This window comes from Eucalyptus grandis, chromosome 5, assembly GCF_016545825.1.
Source record: "Eucalyptus grandis isolate ANBG69807.140 chromosome 5, ASM1654582v1, whole genome shotgun sequence".
Lineage (NCBI taxonomy): Eukaryota > Viridiplantae > Streptophyta > Magnoliopsida > Myrtales > Myrtaceae > Eucalyptus > Eucalyptus grandis.
Window position 1 is genome coordinate 23,430,452 of NC_052616.1, and position 17,879 is coordinate 23,448,330.

The following is a 17,879-nucleotide window of genomic DNA, read 5'->3' on the forward strand; positions in this document are numbered from 1 at the left end:
ACAAAAAAAACTTCATGTTCCATGATGTCGTGACATTTTCATCACTATCATCTTCGTTTGCATTGTTCATCTCATCTTCGTCACTACCATTATTTTCAATAGTGGAGTTACCTTTAATTCGAACTCTATCCATCTAAACGAAATTATAAGAAAAACTTAAGCATTATATGTCTAATATATATATATATATATATATATATATATATATATATATATATATATATACAAACTAAAATTGAACGATAATGAATACCTCTTACTTTCTTGCAATCAAGAAGCATAATTAATGAACCTTTATCCATAGTTATGATTATTATATAATAAAAATAGGGAAAATGCTGAGATAACCATGCCGTTAGTTTTGAATAGGAGCGGCCACACCTTCTTTTTTTTTTTTTTTTTTTTGTCAGTCCTACTCTATGCCTACTCTACACTCACTCGCAGACTTGTGCCCTACCTCTTGCAAGGCGTGGGAGTCGCAACCCACTCTCGAAACTTACGCGTCCCTACCCCCCATCCCCCGAGAAGGTGGGGATTTGAACCCCTCACCTCCCCACAGTTTCCATCTTCAAAATTGGAGAATTACTCAATAGATTTCCCATTTTTTTATTATATAGAAATACATTTTCCAAAGTAGGTCATGATCAAATTTTGTTGAGGAAATATTCAAACAAGATTCCAATTATCTCGAATCATTAAAGAAACAAATCAAAGTAATAATATTTAAACAATAAGAAATATACGAAGAACTCGGTTGCTACTTTTAAAATAGTGGATATTATTCTCCGGCCAAAGAATAAGATTATAGTTCCCAAAAAAATAAAATAACTTAATAAAAAAAAATAGGCAAGATCCACCTCCGTACCGCCACACACTTCTCCAATTCCTCAGACGGTCTGAGAAGCCTCTCAATCCCTTCCTCGAGTCCCTGAGGGAAGTGGCGCGGGACCACGGGGAGAGCTACTACGTACTGGACCTGGAGTAGAAGGAGGTCGGCCGAGAGGGCATAGGGGACTGGTTCCTGAAGCTGATGATCCCTGATGGCTGCCTCATGCTTGAGATCCTGAGGACCGCGACACAGGAGGAGGACGACTATGAGCCGGATGACCCTATATTTCACACCCGCAGGATGCTTTACATCATGCCATACATATGGCCAGACATGCTGATGCTGGAGAACCAGCTGCGAGTGCTAGTGCTGGATTGGCTAGTTGCCGTCGAGGATGATGGCAAGAAGGTTAGGGCCTGCATGTTTTCGTTCTTTTTTTTTGTTTATGAACAGAAAATTTCTTTTTTGTTCCTAGGAACAAAAAAAAATAGAAATGCGGTTGTTTGCGTTTTTGTTCAAAATCAAATTTTTTGTTCCCGGAACACAAAAAGAATAGAAATGAGAAACAAAAGAAAATTGTTTCTTGCTCTAGAAATACTTTTTTCTTCTTTTCTTCTCTCTCCTCTTTTCTTCTTCTTTTCTTCTTTGGCCGGCGATGCCGTCGAGGGTCGGCGACGCTCGGCCTCGCCGAGGTCGACGAGGCTCGGCCTTGCTGGGGGCTAGCGAGCCTTGCCGTGGCTAGGCGAGATCGCCGACCGGCCGAAAGAAGAAAAATAAAAAGAAAGGAAAAAATGAAAAATGAAATAAAAATATTAAAAAATTAAAAGAAACAAAAAAAAAGAATATAAATTTACCAAACGTGTTTCAATTCATTTTTATTCCCGGAACAAGTTTACTAAACGCATTTTTCTGGTCAAAAATTGTTCCTCGGAACAAAAATATTTTTTTTCTATTTCTGTTCTCTGAACAGTTTTGAACAGAAACATTACGAAATGCGCCCCTTAGTGTTTTAGATTTTGCAGTCATGTTCACCTAACAGTACATCTTGTTGATGACAAATGGACCTCACAGGGGATCCATCAAATCGAATGCTCCAATCCTGTCGGATGCATGGTTCAAGATCAACCGAGAATTTGATTACTATTATCGGAAATTCCTTCTTTACTATCGATACGACAACAATCTCACATTCAAACGCAGTGACTTCGCACCAACAACTCAGGATGACGTGTACATCAGCAAGCTCATCCTCAATTACTGCTCCGCTAGCAAGGACACCGCAAATAAAGGCAAATGCCTGAATGTCCTGGACGTTGTCAGGAAGAGCCTACTTCTCCGTGAGAAGCCGAAGCTGGACAAGGTGGGGGTGCGAGGGCCTTCTGTTAGTCTGGTCGGCCACTGAGCTCGTCAAGCATGGGATCTGGTTCAAGAAGAGCAAGACCGGCAGCCTCACAGACATCTCCTTTGCTGGCGGGGTCCTGAGCCTCCCTGAGATCGTGGTGGAAGAAGCAACTGAGTCCATGTTCCTCAGCCTCATTGCATTTGAGCGCTTCCACGTCAGGACCAGGAACGAGGTCACGTCCAACATCTACTTCATGGACTACATCATCGACAATGAGTGCGACGTCGCACTTCTTTACAACTTGGGCATAGTCCTGACTGTCCTGGGGGACGACAAGGAAACCATGGAGCTGTTCCACTTGCTGGCCAAGTACACAACAATTGAACCCAACAACAGTCTCATTGCCGTCTGCAATAAGGTCAACGAGTACTGCAATAAGCCCTGGAACAAGTGGAGGTCTAATTTCATCGAGACCTACTTCAGAGGTCCTTGGGCTTTATGGTCTTTCATGGCCGCCATCTTCCTCTGCGCCCTCGCTATAATTCAGACCATATATTTAGTGCTCAGAACCCACTCTTTGCCTCTCTGTACAATAATTTTCCCTTTCCAGTCATGTTCATTTCCCACTTTAAATATACCGAATGATGGACATTTGGCTGTTTATTTATCATTATCATATTATAATTCTATTGTTTCAGACTTCTTCATTTTTGTCCAATCGTGTGAAGGATGATCAAGTTTTAGGCAAATGGAATCTTCCAACGCACCAATTCTTGATTAAAATTTTAACGAGTTGCAGTGAATTTAAGTGAACAACAAAGATGGCCTTCAAAGACATCTCTCTTCCCCATCGGCTTCAAATTTCAGAGTCATCTATATATTTTCCGGTCATCAAGCAATCAATCATTAACACAGAGAACATACTTTTATGACTGATAAAAAAATATTTTGAAACTTCCAACATCCTTCCTGAAATAAAAAGAGCTAAAGATATTAATGTTCTAGACCTCCATTATAGAATCCTAGATCGAAGAAATAAGCTGACAGCAAACTGCTAATTATGTTTAAAGAACGTTGAGAATATCTCTCTAGTTAGGGCAGGTTTCCTAAGTTGAAGGGTTTGAATAGTTAGCTTGTCATTGACACTTAAATTTTAACGACCCAATTTGATATTCATTACATAGACAAATTAGGGGTCAACACCACTCCAAAAAAAAAAAATATTACTTAAATTGCATATATATATTAGAAGCATTTTAATTAAGCCCAAATAATATTGCATTGGAGTTAATGGACTAAAGCAAGGGGGTTTTAAGCCTAACTGAATTATTTGAACTAAGTCTGGGATAACGAAATTCAAATGATTCAAGTACAAGCACATCTTAATATTCATAACCGAAATACGTTGGAGCTCCAAAAAGCAGTGGCAATGAGAGGTCCATCTAAAATGTTTGTAAAAATAAAGGGGAGAGTTAAAGCTCAGTAAATTAAATCCTTAAGTCTAAATTAAAAAAATTATCTTACCACTCAACTTGGTATCGACAAACAACATGAGTTCAAGATAAGTACAAAATAACCATGTATGACTAATGTAGAAGTAATATGCTCATGGGAAACCATTAAAAACATTGCATAAGGTTATTCACTCAACTACAAACAAATAGCATATTATTTCATGATGCATAGATACCGTGTACTAGTCCATCAAGTGAGTTTCTAACTCCTACTTGTCATTAGCTAGGACCCATTTCATAGAGGATGAAATCATACATACCCATTTGCCACACCTCTTAGCCCATCCATCAAAGGTGTCTTCTATATCAATGGTGATAAACACACAACTGTACATTTGCATAACGATTGTCATTTCATCGTCACCATTAACTCATGGGGGATGAAATCAATACTTACCCATTTGACACACCTCTTAGCCCATCCATAACGGGTGTCTTCTATATCGACGATAATAAATATACAACCATACATGCGCGTGATGATTGCCATTTCTTAACATCATACCAAAGGTTATACAAGCCATGTCATCATAGGACTTCACATCCTCTCAACCTTGTAGAACCATCTCAAACAGTAGAATATCTAGCTAACTCCAAAGTCTCATACACATACTCATACAAGAGAATTCACTTTGTGGCGAGTGGGCCAATACAAAGTTCTTTATCATGCGGCATCAATGACATACATATCATTATAACATAACAATTACCACATGCATATGAATAATTTGTCATTTCTCATTCAATTAATCATTAACAAATAATTATATGCACTTCAACACATGCATCCTCATTCTTTTTCTTGCTAAGCCATCATCATTTAACTTGAAGCAATGAGTACGTGATCAGTAACTTAAAAATCGATACTTGCAAATCGACAACTCGAAATTGATATAGTTAGTATAACCACCTAGAGAGGGGGTAAATAGGTGCACAAACAATTTATCGAGATACAGAAGCGATTCTAGGCAACCGATAGAAAGGAAGATCTCTATTGATTAACAAAATGAAGTACGATCATAGTAAAGAGAGTAAGGAAGAGAAAATTGAACACAAGGTTTATAGTGGTTCGGCTTATTTCAAGCCTACGTCCACTCTTTCGCACTGACAGCCCACTGGCTGGATTTCACTATGAACAAAAGAGAAGTTACAGCACAGCTTTTCCTTGATTCCATAGTGTAGATGTTCTACCACACCTCCTCAAGGTTTCTCACAAATATAGACTCTATTTTGTATACAAAGTTTTGCTCAAAGGAATTGTCTATACAAAAAGAACTTCAGACTTTGGAATTCTTCTATCGCGCACACTTTGAACAACTTAGAACGACTTCCTTATATACTCATTTACGTCATCATACCCGTTGGCATTTACTAAAGGAATTTCTCCAATCTACCCGTTGGACGGAATCAATTAAGAAGATTATTCGAGCTATTAAAGGAACGTGTCGATAGCCCATCAATCCTGTTCGCCCATACAATCAGGATCTCGGTTTCCATAAGTAGAACCTTCCAAGAGTATTTAGGCAATCATTGGATCCTTAATCTTTGAGTCAATCTCGATCAATCAAAGAATTCCGTTATGTCTTTTCCAGTCAAGATATCTTCTCTAGTCGATAAGGTCATATCCTTAATGAAACATCAAGTTCTGGATAACATTTCTTTAACGGATTAGAAACTGTCAATGAGGATAGACTTTGAGTCTTGAGTCCGGCTGTCCTGGAGGTCTTCGACTTTAAATATCGTAGTCTGCAAACTTTCGGACTAGACTGATGGAAACGTTTTGTCAACTTCAAAACACTTCAAGAAAATTTCTCCAACAATCTCCCCATTTTTGATGGTGACAAAACTTTCTTGCAGATTTGGACAACTTTGACCTGCAAAACATTTCTCAAACACATATGCATATCTTATAGAGATAAATGGCTAAATGAATAACACTAGAATCTGCAACCACATAAAATAGGTTAGTATAGTATGCAATAAAGCCATCCATAAGATATCAATAGTAGTTAATAGAAGCAGTCAAGTCCAGGTCTAGTTCAGTTCTCATCCAGACACAAAAGCAAAGTCAAACATTAAAACAATTCAACAAACCACACGATTAAAAGTTAAAATTCAAATCTTGCATCTTTCCCCCTTTTTGTCAGCATTAAAAAGGTTGAGATGGAATAAAGTCAGGATTGCTTTGGAACACGGACAAGCTGGAAATCTCCCATAGACTGAACAATGCCTTCCAGCCTTTTCAAGTCTTCTTTCAGTTGAGCAATCTCCTGACCCTTGGCATTAGCTTGAATCTGAACAGAGAGGGCTTGGATCTGATCATTCAATGAACATGAAGAAACTTGACCCGCATTTTGCAAGGTTTGAACCTCGCATCCCAGAGCATAGATTTGTCCTCGCATCTCTAAGAGAATATCCATAATTATGCGAAAATCTGCTGCATTATCGGTCCGAGTACTTACTTCGGCCCTATTTGATGGAGTAAATGCAGATGATGGTAGATCAGCGTAATCTCACAAGTTTGGCAATGAAACTTCATGACCTTCCTTTGGAAATTGAGAGGCATAAATGTTCTCTGGGTCTGCAGGAGAGCGACTGACGCCCTCACTTGCATCAGGATATGAGGACTTCCCTCTTTTCTCTTGATCTCCCCCGTTTCCATGCCTTCAGGTGGAGAAGAGTGTTCCTCGGGTTCTCCTTCTTCTCTTTTCTCTTCTTCTTCTTTCTCAGCTCTTTCCTTTTCAGCTTCTCTTTCTTCTTCTCCTTTCTTCTCTATTTCTTTTCTTCTGATGCTTTCTTAATTTGTTCCGATTCTTTCTCTGGAACAGGACGACTTAAATTCTTCAAAGCTATTGCAGAAATGGTGAGGTTTTCATCATCATCTTCATCTTCAACAATAAGAGCTCTTTTTTTTTTTTTTCGTTCTTGAAGCAACTAAGGGCTCCTTTCCTTTCCGTTTTGATGAAGAAGAGGGTTGATGAGCTTTGACCGGAGTCTTCTCCTTGAATTTCTCCAACGCCTTGTTCAATTCTTTCGACGCATTTTGGTCACCATTTTCAGTCCTACCACCATATGATCGCACGATTGAACACAAAAGATTTGCGGAGGTTGAATATTCAGATGTCTAAATAACTTCGTCACAAGACTTGGGTAAGGAAGTTGACCTCTGTCCTTCATCATGGCTCTATACATGTGGAACATAACAGTGTGAGGAAGAGAAAACCTTTTCCCATTGAGGATGGCATACATTAGCTTTGCCTCTGAACTTGAAACATCAGTCTTGGAAGTTGATTTCGGTCGGAGGCAATTGATCACAATCTTGTGAAGCAAGATGTTGAACACATCCATTCTTAAGTAGGAAATCTTTTCCTCTGTTCTCCTGTCCTTAACAAGTTCCAATGTAGCACGAGCTATAGAAACTTTGATCGGTTGATATCTTCCTCTTTCAACTCCTAAAACATCTGCTAGCATATCCATATCCACAACAAAGTATTGATCTTTGACGCTGAAAGAGAATCTATTCGCATCCAAGAAGCTAAGATTTGAATAGAAATATGCGGTTAGTTCAGCATAGGCCTCTGTAGTGTCGGAGCAAAACTTTTCAAGTTGAAGATAACCAAACTTTTCCCTCAAGTTCATATTCACAGCATCCGGAAAATCAAAATCCACACTCCTAGGGTTTATCACCCCACACTTCAGCAATTTTGAGTACAAATCATTTTGTTCCTTTGATCTGAACAAGTCTCCCATTTTTCCTTGATTTTCAACCGCAACACCTATTCTCGGTTGAAATTGGCTGTACAGTTTATCATCATCATTCCCATCTACAGGATTAACTCCCCAATCATGAGGATCGCTTGAGATATTTGCAAGGGTTTCTTTAGCCACCCCTCTACGAGCAATTCCCAAACTTTCCATTTTTTGCAAAAAGATATATTCATTTCCATACCCTTTGTCTTTAAGAAAATCATCGATATACTTCAAAGGAGTATGAGTCCCTTTTAAAGCACAATACAAATTATAAATAAAAGCGGGCTTTTGAGTTCTTCTTGGATCTCGCATCCTTGATGATTTCTTTCTCATGTTGATGTTCAACCCTTGAGGACTAGATGGAGGAGAGTGACGCTGCTGAGAATGTTGTGGGCTCTGCTGCTGATCTGGAGACACTTCTTCTTCGGTGAGATCAAAGTGCGTAGGCCCCTCACTCATTCGCCGTGGTCCCCTGCTTGCGATTCTCGAAGACTTTCTTGAAGACGACATCTTTCTCAGTTTTTGGAAGATTCCTTACTTGACTTTTCCAAGAAAGATGACAACTTTTTCGAAGATTAAACAAGGGAAGAAAACGGGAATGGAAGATCGATGCTTTCTAGGGTTTTTGAGAGTAAAGTGAAGGGAAATCAACAATGCACGATTGGTTAAAAAGGGAGGTATACAAACCATCACTAAGGAAAATAAAAAGATGCATTTTCAAAATAACTGTCATTTTTCCGCAAAAATAATCATTTCAAAAAATAACTTTCTTTTTGAAAGGGAACGATGTAACAATTACGTCGATTAAATATATCAATAATTAAACACAAGTCTGACGATCGTACCTCTTCAAGATAAGATTTGAGAGAGAGAGAATTACTTACAGTCAAGGTCTTGTATGACTGAGTCTGAAAGTCTTTAGACTTTGATTTCCTGATACCTCAAAATGTTGAGTCTGGAACGAATGGTTTCAAATTGATTTTTCTCCAAAGGCTTTGTGAATATATCCGCCAGTTGATTCTTTGAATCAACAAATTGAATCGAAACTTCTCCATTTTGAACATGATCTCTAATGAAGTGATGTCGAATCTCTATATGCTTTGCTCTTGAGTGAAGAATTGGATTTTTAGTGAGATTGATAGCGCTGGTGTTGTCGCAATTGATCTCCATGCATGAATCTTCAATTTCAAAGTCTCTTAGCTGTTGTTTTATCCAGAGAATTTGTGAACAGCAACTCCCAAGAGCTACATACTCTGCTTCTGTTGTAGAGAGAGCTACTGTACTCTGCTTTCTTGAAAACCAAGATACTGTCCTACCTCCAAGTAGTTGACAAAACGGTGCCGAGGTGCTCTTTCTATCAACTCTGCAACCGGCTAGATCTGTGTCTGAGTATCCAAGAAGAGTAAAGTCTCCTCTTTTAGGATACCATAGACCGATGCTTGAAGTAGAAGCAATGTATTTAATAATACGCTTTGTAGCATTTAAATGAGATTCTTTAGGATCTGCTTGAAATCTGGCACAAATGCAAACACTAAACAAAATGTCAAGTCTAGAAGCAGTAAGATAAAGAAGTGAGCCAATGATACTCCCCGTATAGCTTCGGTCGACTTTCTTTCCTTCTTCATCTTTGTCTATATTCAAGGAACTTGACATTGGTATTTCAGCCTTCTTGCAATTGTTCGACCAAAATTTTTGACGAGATCATTAGCATATTTTTCTTGATGAATAAAAGTTCCTTCCTTCAGTTGTTTCACTTGAAGCCCGAGAAAGAAGGTTAATTCACCCATCATGCTCATTTCAAATTCATCATGCATAGTCTTAGAGAATTTCTTGCACATACTTTCATTAGGAGATCCGAATATAATATCATCGACATATATTTGAACTAGCACAAAACTTTTTCTTTCTCTTTTAATAAATAAAGTAGTGTCTACTTTACCTTTCACAAAACCGTTTTGGATTAAAAAATTACTCAGCCTGTCGTACCAAGCTCGAGGAGCTTGTTTTAAGCCATATAAGGCATTTTTGAGTCTGAATACTGAGTCTGGTTTCCTTGGGTCTTCAAACCCAGGTGGTTGTTCCACATAGAATTCCTCATGGATGAATCCATTAAGGAAGGCACTTTTGACATCCATTTGGAATAACCTGAAATTTTTATGACAAGCAAATGCAAGTAATAAACGAATTGCTTCTAACCTTGCTACTGGTGCATAAGTCTCGTCATAGTCTATCACTTCTTCTTGCGTGTATCCCTTGGCCACGAGTCTTGCTTTGTTTCTTATGACCTTTCCTTTCTCGTCCATCTTGTTTCTGAAAACCCATTTAGCTCTAATAACTGATTTACCTTTTGGTTTTTGGAGTCAATTCCCAGACATCATTGATACTGAATTGCCTGAGCTCTTCTTGCATAGCTTCAATCCAGCTTTCATCGATAAAGCTTCATCTATGCTTTTGGGTTATATTTCGAAATAAGAGCCACAAAGACTAGACTCTTCGCGCCTTTTGGATCTAGTGCGAATTCCTTCATTAATGTTGCCAATTATAAGATCTTTGGGATGACCGGACTTATGCTTCCGGTTCTGGTTGATTTGTCGAATGATGATCACTTCCTTCACTTGAATCTTCAACGCTTTGTTGCTGCTGGTCCTTCAAAGTCTAAGCTGTTTTTTTAGACTTTGTAGAGTCTGGAGCAGGTTCTGGATCTTCAAGATGAGTCTGAATAGATTCATTTTGTATCGAATCCTGGAATTTTACATTCATTGATTCTTCCACGGTTTGAGTCTTTTTGTTGTAGACTCTGTACGCTTTGCTTGTGATTGAGTATCCAAGGAAGATGCCTTCATCTGACTTTTCTTCAAACTTACCAACTCGATCATTTGCATTTTTCAGTATAAAACATTTGCATCCAAATACATGAAAATATGAAACAATAGGCTTATTTTCTTTGAATAATTCATAGGGTTTTTTTTTTCTAGAATAGGCCTTAGAAAAACTCTGTTAATAATATAACATGCTGTAAAAACTGCTTCAGCTCAAAAACGTGAGGAGATGTTACTTTCAATTAGAATAGTTCTAGCCATTTCTTGAAGCGATCTATTCTTTCTTTCCACAACTCCATTTTGTTTTGGAGTATACGGAGAGAAGAACAAATGCTGAAAACCAGATTCATCACAAAACCTTGTAAAATCTTGATTTTCAAATTCACCTCCATGATCTGTTCTTATACTTGAAATAACATATCCTTTTTCGTTTTGAACATTTTTAGCAAATTTTTCAAAGTAAGAGAAGGTTTTAGACTTACTTGCCAGGAAATACACCCAAGTGAATCGTGAGTAGTCATCCACGATTACTAGGCAATATTTCTTACCTCCAATACTCTGTGTTCTTGTTGGTCCAAAGAGATCCATATGTAGAAGCTGCAGTACACGATTAGTGGAAACTTGATTTATTGGTTTAAAGGAATTTCTTATCTGTTTTCCCAATATGCATGGTGTACATAGGTCAGACTTTTGATATGATAACTTGGGTAGACCACGAACAAGCTTCTTTGATGAAATTTTGGCTATCTGTTTCATAGATGTGCCTAAGCTTTCTATGCCATAAACTTGCTTCGTCTTGGATTGAAATTAAACATTGCGATTCATCTCGGTTTCACATCCAAGAGGTAGATATTTCCATGTCTTCGTCCCATAAATGACCGAGTAGAGTCTTTCTTGGTTCCCGAACATATACCCTCTTGAAAGTAGATTTTGAAACCGGTATCACATAGCTGACTGACACTGAGTAGATTGTAGTTGAGTCCTTCAACTAAAGAAACATTACTTATTGTGAGGTTTCCAATCTTCACAGTTCCAAATCCCACAATTTTTCCTTTGCTGTTTCCTCCAAATGAGATTCTTCCACCATTCACTTGAACAAGCTTTATGAAGCAATTTGAATCTCCTGTCATGTGTCTCGAGCATCCACTATCCAGGTACCATTTCACCTTTCTCTTGATAGTGACCTGCATTTAAAAAGAGACTCAAGCTTTCTTTGCTACCCATATTTTCTTGGGTCCTTTTGAGTTAGTCTGATATGCGGTTTTTGCCCAAACTTTATTGACAGGTCTCCAAACTATAGGACATTCTTTTTCAAAATAATCTGCACTTTTGTATTTCGAACATTTAAGAGCATTGCGACCTATTGGTTTTACAAAGGTCCTTTCAAAATGATTTTTGTAAGTATTTCTTGTGGGTCTTTGTTTGATTCTTTCTTTCACTTTAGGAAAATCAATTAAAGGAATGGTTTCAGCAGTCATTCCTAAACCAGATTTATTGAAATAAGGTCTTTAAACATAAAGTATTTTTTCTAGTTTCTCAGATCCTATCAAAAATCTTTTGGAAATATTTGAGATATCATTTTTCAAGAATGCATTTTCTTTTGAAATATTATCTTCACTTTCTCTAAGAGAAGAAACATTCACATCTAAACATTTCACCTTTTCTTTCAAAATATTTTCTTGTTGTTTTAAGGCAGAATTTTCCTTTTTAAGTTCAGAAATCCTTTTAAGAGAAGTCTTAAGACTAAAACACAACTCATCAATGTATTTAGAAACTTTAATAGGGATTTTGAAGTTACTTACCTCAAATTCGGTGTCTAAATTTGAGTCTGTCTCGAGTTTGAATCTCGAATCCGATTGTGCCATCGACATATGTTGGCATAATCATCATCACTTTCTTCACATTCTGTATCACTCCAAGTTTCTGCTTTAAGAGCCTTTCGATACCTTTCGGCTTTTCCTTTCTTCTTTCTCAGAAGAGGACAGTTGGGTCTGATGTGCCCCTTTTTTCTTACATTCAAAGCAGACTACATCTTTATTTGATTCATCATCTTCTACAGACTTAGTCGGTTGCTTTTTGAAAACTTTGTTTTCTTGAATTGAATCTTCTCCCTTTTCTGTTCAGCTTTCTAAATCTTCTTATCATGAGAGAAAGCTCCTCATCGTCCATATCGTCTTTAGAATCTGCAGCATCAGAATCATCATTGGATTTTAATGCAATGGATTTCTTACCTTTAGGGTCTTCGTCTTCATTGATTCGTTCCACTTCATAAGACTGAAGAGTTCCAACCAATTCATCAACAGATAGTGGCATGATTCTTTGGGTCTCTCTGATTGAGGTCTTTATGTGATTCTAATCCTTGGAGAGTCCACGCAGTAGTTTGTTTACCTTCATGGGATCAGAAATTGGTTGACCTTGATTTTCAAGACCATTTACGATATCTATAAAACGACTAAACATGTCAGTTATAGATTCTCCTGATTTCATTCTGAAGGCTTCATATTGACCGAGAAGAATGTTGATTCTAGTCTCTTTCACTTGATCGGTTCCTTCGTAAGTAATGTGTAATCTATCCTAGACTTCTTTGGCTATATCACAAGAAGATATTCTGTTATATTCAGTAGGTGATAAAGCACAATATAAAGAATAGATTGCTTTTGCATCAAGAGCTTGTCTCTTGATTATCTCTTCTTGAGTCATTTCGCTAGACTCAAAAGTGTCTTTTCCTCTTTCTGAGACAGGTGCAGCTTTAGGAATGATTCCTTTTTCTACAACATCCCATTCCAGAGGATCTTTTGATCTTAGGAACGCCTTCATCTTGTTTTTCCATATGTTGTAGTCCTTTCCATCAAAGTAAGGCGGTCTGGTATTGCTTTGCCCTTCTACTAGCCCTGGAGCCAACATACTAGCCATGGATCTTTAACTCTGAAGTAAAACACTTCAAACAAAGTGAGTACACAAGCTCTGATACCAATTGATATAACTAGTATAACCACCTAGAGGGGAGTGAATAGGTGCACAAACAATTTATCGAGATACAGAAGCGATTCTAGGCAACCGATAGAAAAGAAGGTCTCTATTGATTAACAAAATGAAGTACGATCATAGTAAAGAGAGTAAGGAAGAGAAAATTGAACACAAGGTTTATAGTGGTTCGGCTTATTTCAAGCCTACGTCCACTCTTCCGCACTGACAGCCCACCGACTGGATTTCACTATTAACAAAAGAGAAGTTATAGCACAGCTTTTCCTTGATTCCATAGTGTAGATGTTTTACCACACCTCCTCAAGGTTTCTCACAAATATAGACTCTATTTTGTATACAAAGTTTCGCTCAAAGGAATTGTCTATACAAAAAGAACTTCAGACTTTGGAATTCTTCTATCGTGCACACCTTGAACAACTTAGAACGACTTCCTTATATACTCCTTTATGCCATCATACCCGTTGGCATTTACTAAAGGAATTCCTCCAATCTACCCGTTGGAAGGAATCAATTAAGAAGATTATTCGAGCTATTAAAGGAACGTGTCGATAGCCCATCAATCATGTTCGCCCATGCAATCAGGATCTCGGTTTCCATAAGTAGAACCTTCCAAGAGTATTTAGGCAAGCATCAGATCCTTAATCTTCGAGTCAATCTCGATTAATCAAAGAATTATGTTATGTCTTTTCCAGCCAAGATATCTTCTCCAACGATAAGGTCATATCCTTAATGAAACATCCAGTTACGGATAACCTTTCTTTAACGGATTAGAAACCACAATGAGGATAGACTTTGAGTCTTGAGTCTAGCTGTCCGGAGGTCTTCGACTTTAAATATCGTAGTCTGCAAACTTTCGACTAGACTGATGGAAACGTTTTGTCGCCTTCAAAACACTTCAAGAAGATTTCTCCAACAGAAATGAACACTTAAGAACCAACAACTCTGAAATTGATGTCTTAATCCACAAATTGACAACCTTAGAACTAGACAGTTTTGGTTGAAATCGACAATTTGAAATGGGCAACCTTGGTCAGAAGTCAACTTCTTCTAAATCGACTGCTTGAAGTTTGACACATAGAAATGGATAACAATCGGTGAGTTGATCAGGAAATCGATTTACCTAGAAAGTTGATTGGATTATCAAAATCGGCAAAAACACTAGAATTTGTGAATTAGTAAGAGAACTGACAATTGGTCAAGAACGGTGATTTATCAAAAACCAATGACTTTCAAAATTGAAAAATTGCTCAGAAATCAATTGAATGACCAAAACTGGTAAAATGACTTGTCAGTTGACACTTAATCTGAATCAAAATCTCGTAATATTTTTTCAAGTCCAAATTCCAAATGTTTACACTTATCTCACCCAAAATACAACCAAGGCTTTTGGGGAGTCGATCACACACTTTCTATGCCGAAAATAGTTATCAATTTTTATCAAGTAAACATAATATTTCAATATGTCTTTATCAAAGCTTGATCGCACTCGGGATTAACATTAGAACTCCATTAACATCATCAAACGATCAAATCAAAAGTAATAAATATATCGACCTAACTTAAGCGTTAGAGTTTCACTTATCTTGAACAAAGACTTGGACAACTCAGAGCCTTAATCCCCTTCAAGGTAAAATAAACAAAAACAAAGATTAACAGTTCTCAACCTTTTAACAAAACTAGTTTAATAGAAGAGAATAAAGCCCAAGAATTCACCATGTGAACTCTTGAAAGATGAATTTTGAAGCAACGATAACACAAGTATAGAATTTTTTTTCTTTTACTCAAAAGATTTGAAAGTGATAATAGAAGAGGAGTGACGGATGATCTTTTTCTCTAAGCAAGAACAAATTGGGATTTTTGAAGCTAAGTTATCCTAAAGGCTTCATACAATCAAGAGAGGATGTACTTTGAAAACTTACATGAGTTACGAAGGGATAAAAATATTTAACTAAGGTTAAAAGCAATGATAACATTGGGTTAAAAACACTACGTTGAAATTGAGCACGAGCTGTTCAAATTAGAAAGAGACAAATGGCTCAATTATATGATTCCAAAGTAGACATTGCAATGGGTTACTAAGACATTTAGTATTCCAGTACATAAATAAGGAAATCAGTGTCCATTATAAAGACTAGTCAGAAAAAATATTTTGAATCCACCGAAACTTTTCGTGAAAGTTACCAAATGCAGGGAGAAACTCAACTCAGTAGATTTTTAACTTACTACTTTAACAATACGTAATCTTGGAGTGTATGAATCTCCAACAATAATTATTACGGTGATACATGTTTCATAGCCATTATACATAATCAACTGTGCACAAATGTTTATTAATTTGTTCTTAATTGAATCATTTTCCTAAAACCACGATAACGGAAAATATATTTTGAATGTTCCGAGCACTACAACATTTTTTAATCCAACTGGAATTTTTCACATCTTTTCCTACATATTATTAATTGATGCTCTCTCTCTCTCTCTCAAAAAGTTTTTTTATATGTCATCGGATCTTAAACATTTTTATGGTGACATACAGATATTTTGATATTAAATCTGCATGGACAAGTATATTTCAAAGAAAAGATTCCTTTTTTTCTTAAAAGCTCACCATATGTTGATGATTGGAAGGTTTGATTGTATAAATCAAGCATATTAGAGAGGACTTAATTGCATCGAAAAAATTGAGAAGCAGAATTGAAAAACTCTATTAGTAAAAGGACTAAATTAGTCATTACGTAATATGATTTTGGAAAACAGTGGGAGAAGGAAAAAAGTGAATATCAAAGCGGACCATCTGACGGGCCTACAAAGTTTTCGGAGGTTTAACTTGTGCTCTAGTAGCCCAACCGTTTTTAAGAATCAAAATTGGCTCGGGTTATTGAGGTAATCAGGAGGCACGTTTGGGCAGGCTCGTTTAATCCTTTCGAAATGACATGAATGCCTTATCATGCACGATGCTCCCCTAAATATCTTAATAAATCTCGTTGTTGATCTATACAAATAGGGATATGTCAATGCTGAAACTCAAAGAGAAACACTATAGGCATAAAAGATTTTACCTGTTTTGAAATTCTTTGGCCTTCTAAAATCGTGGAAACTCTTTGTCGCAGCTCCTGAGATCAATCCTGGGTTATTTAACCAATTGCTAAATGGTCGCATATAACTCTCTTATGAGATGGCTACGTAACGGGCTCTCCCAAACCTTCTCGACTTAACTTGATTTCTCATTTATGGGATAAGAATCTCACAAGTATCATAACTTTTGTACACTTGAGTACTATAACTTGTATGTCATGACTTCTATTAATATTATCACGAATGTCATACTTTTTAATTGATTGCTTGAGTTTTATAAACATTTTAAAAAATTTCATCATAAGTGTCCTGTCACATCGAATTTTCAACACTTGTAGTGAACATCTTCAAAAATTTATGAGATTGTCACTTCCTCTAAACCCAAAACTAACCTTGAATTTCATTATTTAGGAACATCATTCAGCTATCATAAGCCCAAGAAAATGGAAGCATGACATATGACAACAATTATTAGATGAGCTCATCCTGTGCTCAGTATTGCAATGACCCACATGTCAATTTTCAGTGGTTAGAATTAAGGACTTCATAATCTGCCAGCTATAGAAGGGTACGATCATCTCCTGTATGATTGCGATTGAATTGCTCCTCAGAATGGTAAAACACGCCAGAGCCTTCCTACAAAGATTCTGATGTTTCCGCTGATCCAATCCAATCATCTCCTTCCAAATAGTATCGTTCTGAATGAAATTAAAGGAATTTATAATGTTTCATATGTGAAAATTATGTTCGATTAAATAGGGACACTTTAAAATTTGTTTTCTCATTTATATCAAAGTGTTCTGTAAGCTCTATTTCATTGATATTATAAGTACAGGCCATTGACATGTAACATATGAATGAGAGACATCATTCTAAGTCGAGTTCAATGCAAATATTCTGTTTTTTTTTTTTTTTGGTAAGAAGTAATAATATATAAAAGCTTTGAACCAATAATTACAAAATTCGAATTGTGCGCAAATTCAATGTGATCTTTTGAGTTCACACTTCCTTTGATCTTTTTATATATGGGAATAAAAGGTGACAGGAAAGAACATAAAGAAGTACTGCAGATGTGGGAGAGAGAGAGAGAGAGAGAGAGAGAGAGAGATTTATTGAAACAAACGCGAAAATTAAAAGAAGAAAAGAAAATGGAGAAAAAGTATTTTCAAGAAAAATTTAAAAGTTGTCATACTTCTTTATCTCCAAATATGTCTTATTAATTTCAGAATTTGGACTAGGACCACTTCCCTCTCATTAAGTAGATAACAAGTTGAATAGAAAAATCTAGTACTGACTCGAAAGGTGACCCAACCCAATTTAAGATTTAATAAAAGCTAGCTAGGGTGGTTGAGGCAATTAAGAGCATATAAAGACAGGCATGTTAGGTATCGAAAAATATTAGGTGGTGTTAATGGCCATTTCCACAGAGCCCCCACCACCAGCCACTGCAAGCTCACAATGGCCTTGCCCAATTGTGAATTGGATTTGTTTTCTTTTTGTCCCTTGTAGAGTTTCTTTTTCTTTTTTCTTTTTGGGGGATTGTCATCTTGGGTTTCTTACTATAG

At 36.9% G+C, this 17,879-nt stretch overlaps 1 protein-coding gene across 1 annotated transcript; it reads left to right on the plus strand.

Annotated features, from left to right (window-relative positions):
• The first annotated feature begins 1,030 nt into the window (after nucleotides 1–1,030).
• On the plus strand, nucleotides 1,031–2,904 carry LOC120293744 (putative UPF0481 protein At3g02645). Its single transcript, XM_039313468.1, has 4 exons — nucleotides 1,031–1,237; nucleotides 1,869–2,189; nucleotides 2,242–2,758; nucleotides 2,870–2,904. Exons 1-4 carry the CDS (start codon nucleotides 1,031–1,033, stop codon nucleotides 2,902–2,904), a joined length of 1,080 nt encoding a protein of 359 aa, XP_039169402.1.
• The last annotated feature ends 14,975 nt before the right edge of the window (nucleotides 2,905–17,879 follow it).

Bases quoted from the DNA above. Each gene is read 5' to 3' on its own strand.
- LOC120293744 (XM_039313468.1), top strand. From the start codon at position 1,031: ATGATCCCTGATGGCTGCCTCATGCTTGAGATCCTGAGGACCGCGACA. The intron at 1,238-1,868 runs GTTAGGGCCTGC...TTCACCTAACAG, and splicing joins TCGAGGATGATGGCAAGAAG to TACATCTTGTTGATGACAAA. The intron at 2,190-2,241 runs GTGGGGGTGCGA...GAGCTCGTCAAG, and splicing joins AGAAGCCGAAGCTGGACAAG to CATGGGATCTGGTTCAAGAA.